Below are 17,232 nucleotides of genomic sequence, written 5' to 3'. Positions count from 1 at the left end.
GAAAGAAACATTAGGAGGTCAGAAAAGGCAAAGTAGTTTCTGTGGAGGAAAAAAAACTGCTTGAATGCATGAACCAGTTGAATTAAATTTAATAGGCAATTCTTTTCTTCGTATGTCACCTAACTTTCAGCACAGACCTACTCTTCTTACCTTCTCTTTCAACAAGAGCCTAGTCTCTCTAGTGAAACAGAACTGGCATCCCTGCCTCACTTCCACTTCACTCAAGGTAAATGTGACTCTCCACTGCCCAAATTCTGCCCCACATCAAGTTCTGAGACCTCAAGTAATTCCAGAAAAGGTCCTCATAGGACATTAGCTCACACTTTTCTCATTTTTGACTCATCAATTTCAGTTTCTTAAACTCCAAATGGCTTTCCTAACAATGCTAAGGAAGTAATATCCATGTATACTTTAGCTGTAACATGACCTTTCCATTGGAGAACTGGTCATCCTTTACTATTTTTTTTAAAAAAATTTATTTATTTATTCGTACAGAACTGGGGTACAGGCCAGAGATGCGGAGGGTGAGAGGATTCACCAGAGACAGAGCGGGAAGCAGAACAGGCAGATCGACTAAGCACACTGCTGAGGGGAGCAGCGGGCGGGTCAGGAGAGGTCTGCCACGCCATGTGGTCACCTCCGGGGCAGGTGGGAATAGAACTCATGCGGAAGCGGCTCTTTAGTTTCTTAGTGCAGTGCTTTAACCCGCTGCGCCACCAGGGAGGGCCTTCATCCTTTACTATTTTTAACTCAAGTCATCACTGTGTGGGAAACATGTTCACGTTCCAGGGAGACAAGGCAATCAAGATGGCTATGGTGGAGGATTTGGGGGGCTTTGATAGTAGGAGAAATAAGGTGACCACACCTGAGCGGAGAAATCCTATACTATGGAAAATTTTACAGGGATGTAAAATAGGAGCACCTCATTAAAAAAAAAAATTAACATTATTTGGCAGTTTTACTTTACTAGAGGCACATATATCATAGTGCTTCAGTTATAGAGATAGCACAACATGCTACCAACATACACAGTAATAGGCTTTGAACATCATTACCTGGGCAGATTAAAAAACAAATAAAAGAGCTAGGACCTTGCTAATTAAATAGACAGCAACAAAGTCTCTTTAATAAGAGCAAGCAACCTTTTTCAATTTAGTTGTCCAACACCTGGCTGTGGTTTGGATCTCTGGACTTTCTTTCATTTCAGGGCAAACATTTACCTTCTCTGGATAAAATTACACTTTGCTTTTAAATACCAGAGCTCTACTGGCCTTTGAACTGAGTCTTAAAGCAGTGGGGAATAACAGATAAAGGATTAGAAGGTAACTTGGACAATCTGGAGTCTATTCCTGTCAATGAAACACCATGACAAGTAGGATAGGTCATTTAAACTGGACTTAAATTCAATCATCTCCAGATTGAAGAATATTTGATATTGACTTTTAATAACATAGCAATAAGATCTTTTATTTCATGTGTAATTTTAAAGCACAGTAATGTCTCTGACCACATTAAGTATGCCCACAAAAATCATAAATACTGAACAAAAAGCAAGCTTATTGAAAAGAAAATAGGAAATCTAATATGTCTATATACATTTTTCTCCTCTTGTTCCTCAATGGATTAAAATCTGATTAGATAATAAAGTTAAATCAAAGAGTTATCAAGAGTGGGAAAGGAATGAAGTATATTCTAAGATATAAAAACAAACTAATTATGATATCCTAAAAGTTTATTCAAATTAATCTCAATGATGTTTTAAGATATTCCCAACATTGAAATACTGTGTTTAATGCAAATAGTTACCAGTATGGGAGCCATTAACACAAACTTCAAAAGATATAGATAGTACAAACAAAAATAGACATTCAAGAAGGACACTGGCTGTGTATTTAATTACTCTTTAACTTATTCTACTTTTCTAAATTTTGTGGAGAGTTAAATCTTATCAACTGTTGGGCCCTCCCTGGTGGTGCAATGAATTAAATCATAGCACTATACTATGAAGCTATTGCAGCCACTGAGCACAAGTTCCATCCCCGGCCACGGAGCTGAACCACATGGTGCAGCAGACCTTTCTTGTCCCACACACAACTCCCCTCAGCTGTGTATTTCAGTATATCTGCCTGCTCTGTTCTCCACTCTGTCTCTGGTAAATCCTCTCACTTCCCGCACCTCTGACCTGTATTCCAGTTCTAATATGCATAAAAAAATAATCTATCAATTGTCATGTTCCCAGCAGGGGTTACAAACTGCCAATAGCAGAAGTTGGTTTGACCAGCAGTGTTTTCTTGGTAATAAAATATGTTTTATTCACTATCATATGTCAAGTACCCAGAAAAGCACTTAACACTCTAAGGAAGTCAATAAATATTTGCTGAGTAGATGGCTTAATAAGCAACTAAATGATATACTTTTAAACCCTTTTTATTTTTTTCTTTTTCTTCTTGAATACCTTAAAGTGGAGCATATATCACCAATTGTTCTACATCTCTAGATTTATCTTACACACATAAGTAGCCTACCTACCAGGCCCCACAGGTATTTGAATTTGAAGCCACTGTCCACAGAAATTCTGTAGTACAATCGAGCTTACCCGTTCACGGGCTTCTAAACTTCTACTTTTTCTTTTTTCATAATGCTTAAGTCAAAGGTAAAATAGGTCTTGGATAAGAAAAACTAAGGATCCCATCTAGTCATGTCCTCTGCTAGAATATTTCTCCAAGTCTATCCTTTCCTCAAGGTGAAAGGTGAACGCCTCATAAGTCAGGATAAACACTTTAATGGATTAATGAAAATGGAATACTGCTGATACTTTGGGGAAAAGACCTAAAATTACCACAGAAAAGATGAGAAACCTTGTAAAAGGAAAATGCTCTCAGCTCAGAATAAGGGGGAGAAAAGTACAATCGTAAACTTGTCTCAGCTTTCAAGGCAAACCTCATTTCCATTCCATAAGACATCTGTCCTTGCTTAAAAAAAAATCACACATCCAAAACTAAACAGATGCTAGAAAATGGGTTGGAATCCTTGTTGTGATTAAGGCTCATTCTTTTTTATAGGAAAAAAAGACATGCTCTAGAAGAGCACTTGTAAACAGGCATTTTTACCTATGTAACAGGAAAGACACTTGGTCAAGTTTCTCTAGATGGGCACGCCCCCTTGTGGGCACTGACTCATCTCTTTGAATGGTTTGCTGATACTGACAGTTGTTTCTAAGGTGTTATTTCCTGACAATCATTTTCATTTATTTATACTACACCTTTACATCTCTAAAATATTAAAGAACTATAATCATATTACTTGCTAATATTTCTTTTTCGTTACATTCCCTACTACAAACTTATTTTTAACTGAAGCACAATCTTAGACAATGTATGTCTCAAACACTTAGGTAACTGATTCAAACTCATCGTAAAATTTAAAAAATTACAATTAATTCTTAAAATTAATATAATCATCACTGAAGATTTTTAAATTAGTAATTGTTTTTAATCTGTGGATTAAAAAGAAATGACAAAATAGCCATGCATCTATGTGCCTATATAAGTATAAAAGTAATCACATACAACAACCTCAAATGTCAAATATGCAGATAATTCAATTTAAAAGCACTTATTGAATGCCATTGCATATATTAAATAAATGAAAGATCTAAGTAGCATTTAATCTGGTCTTTAAAAGAGGAATTGGATTAGAATTTCAGTAGGAAGAGAAGTAACTGATCTTCCATTATTAGTAATTATTTATACCATGAAGGAAAAGAGACATAAGAAAAAAAAATTAGAAACAAATTAATGAAAAGTCAAATAGACATATTTGGCAAGAGAAAAATATTTTTAGAAAAAGAAAATTCAAAAGTAGGTTAGGCACAGGCTTCAAGAAAGTCTGTAAAGCAGACCAAAAGCTTGAGTTTTAATCTAAAGAGCACATTAAATTTTCAGGAGAGCAGCAAGACCAATTCAGCTACATTCAGGGAAATATATTTTAGGAGAATAGATAGCATTAAGAGGAGTGGAGAAATATTAGAAGCAGGAAAACCAATTATAAAGTTACTGCAACTGTCCAGCCATAGGGCAAAAAGACATTAACTTGGTATATTTGGTAAATATACCAAAAAGAAACATGAAAAAAAAGTACATATTTATTAAACAAATGTCTGTTGAGCAATTATTAAATGCTAAGATTAGAAACCATAGTAAATAACTAAAATTGTCCTCCTACTATTAGTATAATAACTAATATAGTTATAATAGCTGTCCTTCCACTCTGGTGAAAGAGAAAGACATCAAATAACCAACTAAATAAAGAGGCAGCATGACAGTATAAAATAAGAAGTGGGAGGAGAGGCACTATTTGTAGGATCCAGAATCACAGAAAAAAGATTTTGAGTAGGAAAAATGCACAAAATGATGTAAAACAATTATATTATTTTTTTTTTAAAGATAAATCCTTGCTATTTGTGACATGGATGGAACAGAAGGGGTTTTATGCCAAGTGAAATAAGCTAGAAAGAAAAGACAAATACTAAATGGTGTTACTTACATGTGGAATAGTAAAAAGACAAATCTGACTATATAGTTGAGGCTATAGAGTGTGGGAAAAGAAGAGGATGAGTCAGAGAACATAGAAGGGAGAAGTCATGATGGACTATGATGCAAGCCATTGATGGGTGGAGGTGTGGCCCATACCTCTAAATCATATTCAGTTTTATAAACCAATGTTACCTCAATGAAAAACAGAAAAGTGAAAACAATATGGTGCTGGGAAACATGGATAGATTCATGCAAAAAAACTGAATGTAGATCCATATTTAACTCCAAACACAAAAATTAATTCAAAATGGATTGAAGATCTGCATATAAGACCAAAACCATAAAATACTTCAAAGAAAACATAGGCTACATACTACCTAACACATACCTCAAAGATGTACCTGGAAACACATCTCCAATGGCAAAGTAGACAAAAGAAAAACTAAAGAAATGGAACACCAAACCAAAATGCTTTTATAACTCAAAAGAAACTATGACAGAAACAAAAGGGCAAACTTTAGAATGGGAGAAGACAATGACACATCATACATCTGATAAGAGCTATTGTCCAAAATACACAAAATACTGTCAGAAACCAAGAATGGGGGGGGGGGAGACAATCCCATCAAAAACTGGGCAATAAACCTAAATCGACATATTTCTGGGGGAGGGGAAGAGAGGAAAAACATTCAGATGGCCTACAGGCACAGGGAAAAATTTTCAATGTCACTTAATATAAAGAAAATGTAAATTGAAACAACAATGAGATATCACCACACCACTGTAAGAATGGAAAAATCAAATATTGGCAAAGATTTGGAGAAAAGGGAACTAGTGGCAGGAATGCAAGTCAGTACAGCCTGTATAGAAAACAGAATGGAGATTTCTTAAGAATATAAAAATGGAAATACTATATGATCCAGCAATATTCCTGCTAGATATCTACCAAAAATATATGAAAACTCTAATACCAAAGATCAATGTTCTCCTATGCCCATGGCAATAATGTCCACAATTGCCAAGTTATGAAGCCAACCTAACTGCCTATCAATGGAAAACTGGATAAACTATGGAATATATACCAAGTGGAATACTATACAGCTATTTTTTAAAAATGAAACTAGCGTTTTGGGGACAAAGTGGATGATCTTTGGGATGACAATGCTAACTGGAAATAACTCACACAGAGAAAGACAGGCATGGATGGTTTCACTTATTGGTGTAATAACCAAAAAACATAAACTCATAAAATACAGTAAAAACACAACTAAGACTTAGTGAAAAATTAACTGGTTGCCAGAGGGAACAAGGAGGAAGGCAGAGAGGAGGACAATGGCATGAGAGGACCAATGGAGGGTAAATGAAGCACATGCACATGAGGAGAAATAAAAATATAACCCTAAAGCTATCATTTAAAACATTATAATACAAGCACACATTTTATTCTTTTATTTGCTTTTCCTAAACATGCAGGTTTACTGATCAAACTATAATGCTGCATAAATTAAGATTATGAAAAGAATAAATTTATGTCAAAAATTGAAGTTATGCTGACAAACTTTAACAGTAATTATATTTTGTAATGTGTTAGTCTAAAGATAGTTTTCATGAATAATTGGGTGCCAAGATATTTTTAAATATTATCTTTAAATATTTAAATATGAATTAAAATTCAAAAGTATTTGAACACTGAAAAAATGACAAAAACCTTCAACAGAGTATTAGCAAATTGAATTTAACAATATAGCACAAGTATTATATACATCATGATCCATTGAGCTTTATTTCAGGGATGCAAGGTTTGTTCCTGGAGGAGATGCGAATAATGAAGAACCCAAGTACAGTTTGTGGAAATATTTCCACATTCACTAGGGAAAAATGATTTGGAATCATCTTTATAAACTAAAAATGCAAACATATTACAACCTAGAAATCCCACTCTTGGTCATCTATCCAAAGAACATGAAACTATTAAATCCAAAAAAAAAAAAATATATATATATATATATGCTCTACAATGTTTATTGCACCACTATTTGCAACAGCTAGCTAATGAAAGCAGCCTATATGCTCATTGGCTGAATCAAGAAGATGTGGTATATCCACATTATGGAATACTATTCAGCCATAAGAAATAATGAAATGCAGTCACTTGCAGCAAAATGGAATAAATTCAGAGGAATTATTTGCAGTAAAATAAGAAAGAATGACAAAAATTAATAGTACATCAATTTACATAATGGATGATTTGACAAAGCAACATGCAAAACTAAAGGACATTAATAAACATAGTGAGAAGGCCCTAAGGTTAAGGATGGGGAGAAAGGTATAAGGGAATATAGGAATGATAGAAACAAAATCATGTGAATGTACAAAAGGAAAAAAAAACCTCAGTTTTCCTTCAACCTAATTAGGCACTGATTTTGTCTTCTAATTTTAAAAACAACCTTGTTATCGATGTGTGTGTGTGTGTGTGTGTGTGTGTGCGCGCGCGCGCACGCACACGCACCTAACTGTCTTCTATATCTTGGCTTATTCTGCTGGTCTTAGTTATACATGTGATCAACATCACTTTGTCTGTGACGGTTCAACTTAAGTAATGAGAGCATATTGATATCACATGAAGGTAAATTTTAAAGTTCTGACTTAGAACTTTAAATACCATAAGTTATATGGTATTAACTGGGAATAAGTTAATTCCCAAATAAGAAGGCTTCTAGTTATAGTTCTAAGGAGATTCTATTCAATGGAAGTTATTTCCTATGAGGAAATTAATAGTAAATGGTGACAATTATATATGTAATTGTATGTGGTACATATATTTATATACAAGATCACCTGACACTATTTAAATGATAATGACAGAATATTAAAACTTAAAGGAGGTACCACTTAGCTATTAAATAATGAATATTTTGAGATGGTTTTTACAAGGTTAAGAGAATCTGATATTAATTTAAAACAATTATCCTAGAAAACTAAGAAGTCAAGATCATAAAATAAAAACACAAGGTAAGATTTGTAAACCTTAAAAAAAATGTGTTAACCTTGACTTTCTGCCTCAAACCTATCTTAACTAAAACTTAAAGAGTTAGTATAAATGTAGGAAATAGTTTGTTATGCATTTATGGATGACTTGAAAAAGGACCCAAACTTCTAGCTATTGAATCTTTACATGAGCACTTAGAAGCTCTCCCTGAAACAGGAAAATAAAATAATAATAATAATAAAACCTCAATTATCCAGATGTCAAGGGTCGAAACTTCTAGGCTGAGATAAGAGGTGAATTCACTTAAGAATTGGAAGCCAAAGACATTTGAAGACTGTCCATCAAGTTATAATGCAACAGAATGCTGATTACCAGGTTTCATAGCCTATATAAATGCATAATGGTTATGGTGGTAGTAATCTAGTAATACATTTTATTAAGCTATTGACCCACCCACTGATTGTATATTTAAATTCTATAGACTCTCAGTAATCAACAGAGTCTCAGGGAAGGCAAATGTAACTTTTAATATGCTACTTACAATTCAAAGAAATAATTTAAAAAAGAAGATAATGCTTTCACAGGATGAATTTTCAATTTCAAGAAAAAATTTAAATATATGTGTGTATTATTTTGTGTAAAACAGAAGTCAAAGAATTGTCTTACTTCTGTTTATCCATACATCTATGTACTAACCATTTTGTTAAGGAACACAAGTCTAGATCAAGTAAATTTCTAGAAAAGAATAATTATTCCTTCCCCTATACACAAGTCCAAGTAGAACAATTTGATGAAAAAAAATATTTTTGTGCATTTATTTTCTTTGATCTTAACCTATCTCTCACCCAAAAAATATAGCGATTTAGTATGATACAGTCAAGCATTCACATAATAATTTCAAGATGGTGGATAAAAGGGAAAAATGCTACCCACAATATACATCAAAAGAATAGAATATATTTATATGAAACGCACAAAGCAAGACCCAATATTTCCTTTCTGAAACATGTGGTGAATATGATGTCCCTATGTGGTGGCTAAAGAACACAAAATTAAAAGTTGTACCATCTCTTTAGAGTGGTTTTGAGCATACATTATATAAAACACTGCAAACTTTTCTAAACCTGTTCATTAGATGTTGAAGAATGAAAGAGACATAAAAAGGTATGATTATCCTTCATTTTACTACCCTACACAAGCATTGCTTTTCCTGAAAACTAATGAAATTAACTGAAAACTTAAAATTACTTCATAAAATTAGCAAAGAACTTCTATGTACTTTCAACTGTAAAATGTTATTAAAAAAGGAAAATAAGTTATGAAAAATGAAGACATAAAAAGGCTTAAAATGTCAAAAATGTTAAGATCAAACAGTATCCCCCACCCTCTTTTAATACTCTCAGAATTAAGAGTCCCTTCCACTAATATCTAGGACTAGTTGTTTGATATGTATGAAATCTACATCATAGGGTGCACTCAGTGTGTTTGTTTCCCCAAATGTGAGCATCTCTTTTTTGTAACAACTCTTTCAGTCATGTAGCAACTCAGTCTGTCCCGTGGCACAAGTCAATGGTTTCATTCCAAAAGGGAAGTTTTCATTTTCAAATATGATAAAGATTAATACAATCTTAGCTGCCTTTATTTTATACCAAAACAAAGTAAAAACTAAATTTAAAACATCAACCACTTCAACACATACACCACAAGAATTGCATTCTTACAAGGAAATAACACAGCAATACCATCAGGGAAGATTCAAAAGCCAAATTACAGGAACTACAAAAGTCAGAAAAACATGCTAAAGTGCACCATGAATAAGTGATCATCAAAAAACAGATGGAAGGAAACTACAGGTCAAACAATTTAAGTTCTTCACAGAAAAATAGTCCTTACTCTTCCTAGTTCTGAGTTATACAAATTTTAGTTACCACAGCTTAAACAGTCAGTCCTCAACACCCTGGTTTAAATTTCAGTTACCATGTATAGTACCTGAGAGTAACTGAATGAAGTATAAACTCCACCTCTAGCTTTTCAGTTACAGACATAAGTATCATCATGATGGTGACCAATCATGTCATTTTTTCAAAGTCTGTCAATGATGTATCATGTGCACAGACAGCAGGGAGTGGAGCTATTTGCCTCCCATCTTTCTATGACAAATAGGCATATTGTACAAAAATTGTTGAGCAAAAGGACCTAGCCATCACAAGAAGAAAAGAGCAAAAAGTGATTTTGGATGTGAATTTCAAACAAAAAAATAATGGAGTTATAGAAGAAAGAACTGACCATGGAGTGACTTACTCTTAAATCAACAGTCAAGAGGAACTTAGTGAAGATAAACTTACCAAAGTAAATAAAGAGTATAGTTGTGACAAAAAACAGTTGAAGATGTTCCAGAGGAAGTGAAACTGGCAAAAATGTTGACACTGATGAAACTATGGGAGATTTTTTTACAATACAGAGTGAGCAAAGAATAAAATATTGAAAGCCAATCGAAAAAGTCTGACAATTCTTCATAATATGTTTACTCCACATAATAAATTATATGACCAGAAGGTAAGTACTACTCAAACTACTCCTAAGGAATCATTTCTAAGGAATGTTCCTTTACAAAGAAATAAACTTTAATTTCTAATACTGCTAAATGTTTTAAATTACTGTACTAAGTAAATACTACTTTTATTTCTTTTTGATTTACTATAGATTTAAAACCAGCAGTAAAGAATTTTTAATATTTTGGCAAAAGGTTTGTTTGATTTTTTGTTTTGTTCTCATTTAAAAGAACAGCTTTATTGTAAAAAGGGAGAGAAGTAAAGGATGTTTGCAAAATTACAGGCACCATCTTAATCCTTAAGACAAAAAGTATTAGAAAAAAAACAAGAGAATTCTAGATATGTTGGCTTTAGAATCACTGGATGTTAATTTAAACTAATGCCATAGCAACCAAGTACTTTCAAACTTTTTATTATATGGCAAATGGTCAGAAAGAAAGGGGACAAATATATGTTTCCTAAACCAAATTCACATCTATGTTTGCAACCAGAAGCACTCCATGGATTAACCATTATCATTTTAAAATAAATCAATATAAAGGTAAGTTGTCAAAGACTAAAGAAAACAAAACATGCTAGTTTATTGAAGTAACAAACTGATTAAATGTTTCTTTTCTAATTTTGATTTCTATTAGGATTTTGCAATCACTTTCTTTAAAGCTTTAAAATATTATCTGCCTTTCAAAGCAATATTTATTATTCTTCAACACCGAGTAACAAAAAAATGTGAACATTAAGGAAGTTACCAAACATGCTATTCTTTTTATTATGTTTTAATACTGAATTCAAACTGTATTATATATATATAGTATATATATATATATATATATATACTATATATATGTAGTTATATATGTATATATATTTCCACAGCAAATAGTAGTATAATCAACGCTGGCTAACCAAAACTATGCTGAAACTATACACACAGAACAGAAGAGATAAGCTAAATATAAATCAATTTAGAAAACAACCATTTGTCATATTCTGTCATATCTCCAAAAACCTACTATATTTAATCTTAAAAATTACAATTTTCTATCCCATCAATTCATACCTAGTTTAGCTTTTCTTTCTGAAAAGCATTTTTACTTTCTTTAGTATTAGAGACAACACCTACCAAGGTTATATAGTAAAGCCTCTGGCCAGTCTTCCCCTAGGTAGGCATTCTGTCCTGGTCATTTTTTGTAGGCCAATGTTAAAGACAGTGCTTTATACACAGTAATGTTTATATATTCTGAATATTAAAAATATTATCCAACTAACATTTGCACCATACATCTGACAAAAGATTGATATCAAAGAGTTATAAAGAGTACAACAAAAAGAAACAACCCAATCAAAACATGGGCAACCAACTAAACAGAAGGCTTACAGACACATGAAAAAAAAAAGTCATTACTTATCATCAGGGAAATGCAAATCAAAACTACAATGAGATATCTTCTCATATCAGTGAGAATAGCCCATATTAAATACATAAACACAGACAGAAAGAGAGAGGTAGAGTGAGGGTAGGGAGAAAAGGAAACCAACTACACTGTTGTTCAGAATGGATACTAGTCTAGTCAAAAGACTGAAAATGGATCTGCCAAACGACCATGCAATACCATCCTAAAGTCTACCCAAAGAACATAAAAACACTAATTCAAAACAAAACCTACATTCCTGTATTTACTGCAATATTATATACAATAGCCAAGGTATAGAAAAGACCTAAATGCCAAAAAGCAGAGGAGTGAATCAAGAAGAGGTAGTATGTATACACAATGGAATACCACTTAACCATCAAAAAGACAAATTCATGCTATTTAAAGCAACATGGATGGAACTAGAAAGGATTAAGTGAAGTGAAATAACCTGGAGAAAGATAAATACCAAATGGTATTTATAAATTGTCAAAGATAAATTTTAAAAACCAACCCTTGAAAGTTGACCACAGATGAAGAGAGGAGAAAAGGGGAAGATGAGAGCATAGAGGAGGGAAGAGAGCACAATGGATTATGGAAGAGGCCCATGGGTGCTTTGATGGGGGGAGAGCTACAGTGATGGCACCTGAGGAAATAAATATTATATTGTCAAAATATTGATAAGTATGTAAAATAATGGTAATTTATTGAAAAGTTAATTTAATAAAAAATTAATAAGGTGGGAAAAATGGGATAAAATATTTTCCTGTCATTTAAGATGTCAAAAATATTCCACTATAACCATATCTCAATTTAATCTCTCCACTCACTACTACCTATCTCTCTTTCTTCATTACAAAATTCCACCAGGGTAACTAATGTGGATGGCAATTTTTTTCTTTTTTTCCTTTGTAGGTAACTTTAAAGAGCCACAATGGCAAAGACTTTCATATCAAAGGCAGTCACAGTTACAAAGAACATGAACATCTATCACTTGTTCCTCCAACAGCTTTAAGAGAGCAAAACATAACTATTTTATTGGAAGATATAATAAGTAATATATTTTATTCAAAATAGATTTAATATATTAAATATATATATATATATATTAATAAAATATATTACTTACTAAATTCAAAGACTTTAGCTGATGAGGTTCCAACCTCCTGAGCCCATATCTCTTGTCCTCACTACAGTAAAACTTCTCAAAAGTTTTCTCCACCCTTATTTTCCCTTATTAAGTCATTCCATATTGTTCCACAATTTGCCATATCAGAGAAACCATCTCCAGGTACTAAATCCAGTGACCAGTCCTCTTTCTTCTTACTGGTTTTTTCAACAGCAAATGTCTGAGAGGATGGCTGATTTCAAATGTTCCTCTTTTGATTTCTTAGACTCTGCTAATGGTCCTCTTTCTAAGAGACTGTTCTTACTTCCTCCTATGTTGTTTTTCCTCCTCCTGACTCATACATGTTGAACTGGCCCAAGGTTCAGTTTTCAAACCTTTGTCTTGTCTTATTCCAAATGTGAAATCATTTAGCCACATTCTTTTTAATACTAGTAATTTACAAATAAGAATTCCCCCTCCTCCTGTCTTACCAGTAAGCTTCAGATACATTTAATCAAACCCATAGTTAATCTTTCCTATAGTATCATTTCCATTGGAAATCCTCCTAACTAGTAAGGTGAATGGTAGGCCAAATTTTTCAAAAGTCCTCTTGGTGAAGTATAGAACCATTTAAAAAGAAAACATACCTTAAATATTTTCTTTTTATTTAAAAATACAAAGGTTCAATCATTAGTCAATTCTTTCATACAAAACTATTCTTTGAATGTGGGCTCATGAATTAATATTCCATATCTTCTTTTTGCATAAACTATAACATACTGAATGGTCCTTTATTTCAAGTTGCATTTTATCTAAAAACAGAAAAAGACATAGAGACACAAATAATATACTCTGAATGCAGAATGCCTCTAGAAATTTTGTACTTTTTCTCATGTTATACAGCTATTATGCTACACTTAACTGTAGAACAACTTTTCTATAAATCAGCTGTGCCTTTTCATGTTTGTTTTCAATAATTAATTCTCTAGTTATCAGACAGACAATTCTCTTTTTAAACTCAATATTCGTGAGTGTACATGAGACTTAATAAATTATGTAATTACAATGATTAAAAACAAGAACCACATTGAGACTTGGTGGCATTAAATTCAACTGAAAGGAGCAAAGGAACAAGAAGCACTAAGAGGTAGCCTAATTAGCTCTGGTATTTAGGGTGCTGTTAGCATGCGGCAATCAATATAAGGTTTGTGGTGCAATGAGAAGCACTGGTTAATCTGAGTCTACTAAGTCAACATGGCCTAAGTCAACATGGAAGTTTTTAATTTCCATTTCTCCCTTCTGTACCCATGAAATCTTATCTTCCTCAGCCCTTCTCACCTTGGTAAAATGGCAACACCTAATTGTAAACGCTAAAACCATGTTTTTTTAAGCTAGGCAACCTGCACATTTACCTCTCTAGGGCCTGTTCTTCTGTAAGAAAAAAATAAAAAATTACACTCTTCTCTCTTTCTTACCAATCTACAAAGCATGAGTAACTCCTGTCTCTTTGGGAACTCTCAAAATACATCCTGGATATATTTCCTTCTCTCCAACTTCATGCCCATCAGCTATAGACCAACTTGACATTGTCTCCCAAGTATAAAAACTTCCTAAATAGATACCTCATTTCTATTCTTGCTCCAACCCCTAAACATTCTCCATATAGTAGTCCAAGAGAACATTGTAAAATGTGAATGAGGCAACACTGTTTCTGTTAATTAATCCATAGCTACTCATTATTTATAAAACAAACAAACTCTTCACCCCAGCTGCCTTTTCAGTTTCATTTTATACTATTTCCTGTAACCCACATTAGGCACACTATTACAAGTAGATTGACCCATTCTCTCCATTCTTTCAATATGTCAAAACCCTACACATTCAGTTGCTTCAGCCTGAAATATTCTTCTGCTGATTTCATAAAACGAACTTCTTATTTTATAGTTGTCACCTCAAATGTTATACCCCCTATAGGTCTCTGTTGATACCATGTAACTACAGTCATCTTCCTTTGAGCTTTCCTTCTATATTACACATCCAACTGATTCTATATCCCAGTGAGATGCCAATGTACATCAAAGGAGTATGAACATGCTACACTCATAAATTGTGTTTTTATTTAGCTTCATAACAATTATCAAATATGATAGCTACCTAACTTAATTACATGCTTATGTTTGTCTCGAGCCAATAAAAAGAAGTCTCATCAGAACATGAGTTTCCTCCATCCTTTTCATTATTGCTTACTGCCAAGCTCAATATCAAAAGTACCTTAATAATTTCTGGAAATTAAATTCGTGAAATAATTCATTTCATGATCCATAAATTGATTCAAAAACAATTCATTAAAAATGAAACTTGTGGGCCCTCCCTGGTGGCGCAGCGGGTTAAAGCACAGCACTGAGAATCTGAAGCCACTTCCGCATGAGTTCGATTCCCGCCTGCCGCCTGCCCCGGAGGAGACCACATGGCGAGCCAGACCTCTCCTGACCCGCCCGCTGCTCCCCTCAGCAGTGTACTTCGTCGATCTGCCTGTTCTGCTCCCCACTCTGTCTCTGGTGAAGCCTCTCACCACCCCTGAGCCTCTGGCCTGTACCCCAGTTCTGTATGCACAAATAAATAAACTTTAAAAAAAAATTTAAAAAAAAAATGAAAATTGTGAATAAGAACACATGAATGTATTTTCTATAAGATCAACTGACATTTCTATAAAAATCCTAAGCTCATGTTGATTCAAAAAGGTCTATATAAGAATGTTCATAGCAGACTTACTTATAATAGTAAAAATCTATGAAGAAATAAAATGTCCACCAGAAAGAGAATGGACAAACAAATTAGCATATACAGTCATGCATTGCTTATAACAGTGGGGATACATTCTGGGATGCCCATCATTACGCAATTCTGTCACTGCGTAAACAGGATGGAGTATAATTACACATATCCAGATAGTATGGCGTGGACTATATGCTGCAGTCTATTGGGACCACTATAATATATGCAGTCCATCATTGACCAAAATGCCACTGAGCAACTCATCACTATATTCATACTAGGAAATATTACATATTAATTAAAAAAATAAAAAAGCAAAGAAGTAGCCCTTGACACAATACCTAATATTCTGTGAAAGAAACCATACAGAAAAGAGTACATCCTGTATGATTCAAATTATATAAAGTTCAAGAGCAAAACAAAAAAATTCATGGTGATAAAAATGAAAGCAGTGGTCCCCTGGAGAGGATGGAATTAGCTGGAAGGAAATACAAAAGAAACAAATATGTTCTCTATAGTGACAGGCATATGGTTTACATGGATATCTAAACTTATAAAAATTATTACACTGCTCTCTGTGTGGACACTTTACCACAATTTTATTAAAGAGACTTAGTCCTAAAGTTGCTCACTCAGACATCACAATGAGTACAGAAACCCAAGAAATGAAACCTATTATCCACTTTCACCAAGACAGTAATTTGTTCACTTTCCTCCTACCCATGTGTGAACATACTAAGAATATATCACTATGAAAGATGACTTATTATTCATTTACATATGAGCAACAATGTGAAATGATGATAGAAAACATATACCAGTGTAAAACAAATTATAGAAGAATGAATCACTAAAAAATACTAATGTCAATGTACATCAAATGAGTATGATGTGCTGGACTATTCATGAACTGTGTGCTGACTTCCAAGTCATAGATTAAGCAAGAATGTTGTGCTTTTCAACTATATTCTACCCCCTAAAATACATCAAAAATAATGCTGCACATGGACTCATTATGGATACTAATGAATGAAATGCAAACAAAAACATGTAAGAACAAGACACAGAGATATAATTACTGTATAAAAAACCTATAGGAATCTAGCATGCACATTTTCTTATGACAACACTACTTCTGGAACAACAGTGAATCACTACCTAATGCTGCAAAGATGATGTGACAAATTTAGCTAGTGACTTAAACCATGACAAGGACAAATGAGAAAATAAATTTTCAATTTTATTAAATGCTTAATAATTAATAGCTAAGTTTAAATCACAACTCAACTTAATTACTGGAAAGTTGTAAGTATGTTTGGAGTAACTTGTTTTGTAAACCTAAATATACATACAAGCCAAGTATTTGCAATGAAAAGCTAGTGCCATATTTGATATGTGTGTTAAATTTAAAATATGCAGTGTCTCTGAAGACTTAAAGTCAATACAAAAAAAAAGAAATAATTTTTTTTCATCAATTACATCTTTGGAGCAATATTTTGAATTCACTCACATGAATAAAAATATTATTAAAATTAATTTTGCCTGCTTCTTTTTACTTTTTAAAAAGTAACACAGCAAAACTTAAAAGCATACATGTTCTATGCATGTATTATGTCTCTTTTGTATGGTACACTAAAGCTTACATATCCAAATGCAGATTAAAGATACTTTAATCAATAATATTTCAAACACCTCCTGACCTTTTCACTTGATTGTCTTCGTTTCTTTAGTTGGATAAAATCCGTTTCCACCCTTTCTGCCAGTTCTAGTTTCCTCTTGTTTCTTTTAAATGCAGCTAAACTGAATCCTATAAAAGAAACATTAAAAATAACATTTGAAAAATATTAGGTTAACAGAGCAAGCA

General features: G+C 33.1%; 1 protein-coding gene across 4 annotated transcripts in view; it reads right to left on the bottom strand.

Moving 5' to 3' along the window:
• The window catches only part of TASP1 (taspase, threonine aspartase, 1), a 199,315-nt gene that overhangs the window by 125,402 nt on the left and 56,681 nt on the right, over positions 1-17,232 (bottom strand). For all 4 annotated transcript variants that reach the window (XR_001145711.1, XM_004687161.1, XM_012728473.1 and 1 more), the window contains exon 8: positions 17,069-17,175. Coding sequence is in view for 3 of the 4 variants with exons in the window: in XM_004687161.1 (XP_004687218.1) it covers positions 17,069-17,175 (107 nt within the window). In the remaining variant the exon portion in view is untranslated. The remainder of the gene's footprint in view (positions 1-17,068; positions 17,176-17,232) is intronic.

The sequence above is a fragment of the Condylura cristata genome, unplaced genomic scaffold, assembly GCF_000260355.1.
Source record: "Condylura cristata isolate star-nosed mole 26May11 unplaced genomic scaffold, ConCri1.0 scaffold00022, whole genome shotgun sequence".
Classification (NCBI taxonomy): domain Eukaryota; kingdom Metazoa; phylum Chordata; class Mammalia; order Eulipotyphla; family Talpidae; genus Condylura; species Condylura cristata.
This window is presented reverse-complemented; position numbering and strand designations above follow the sequence as displayed.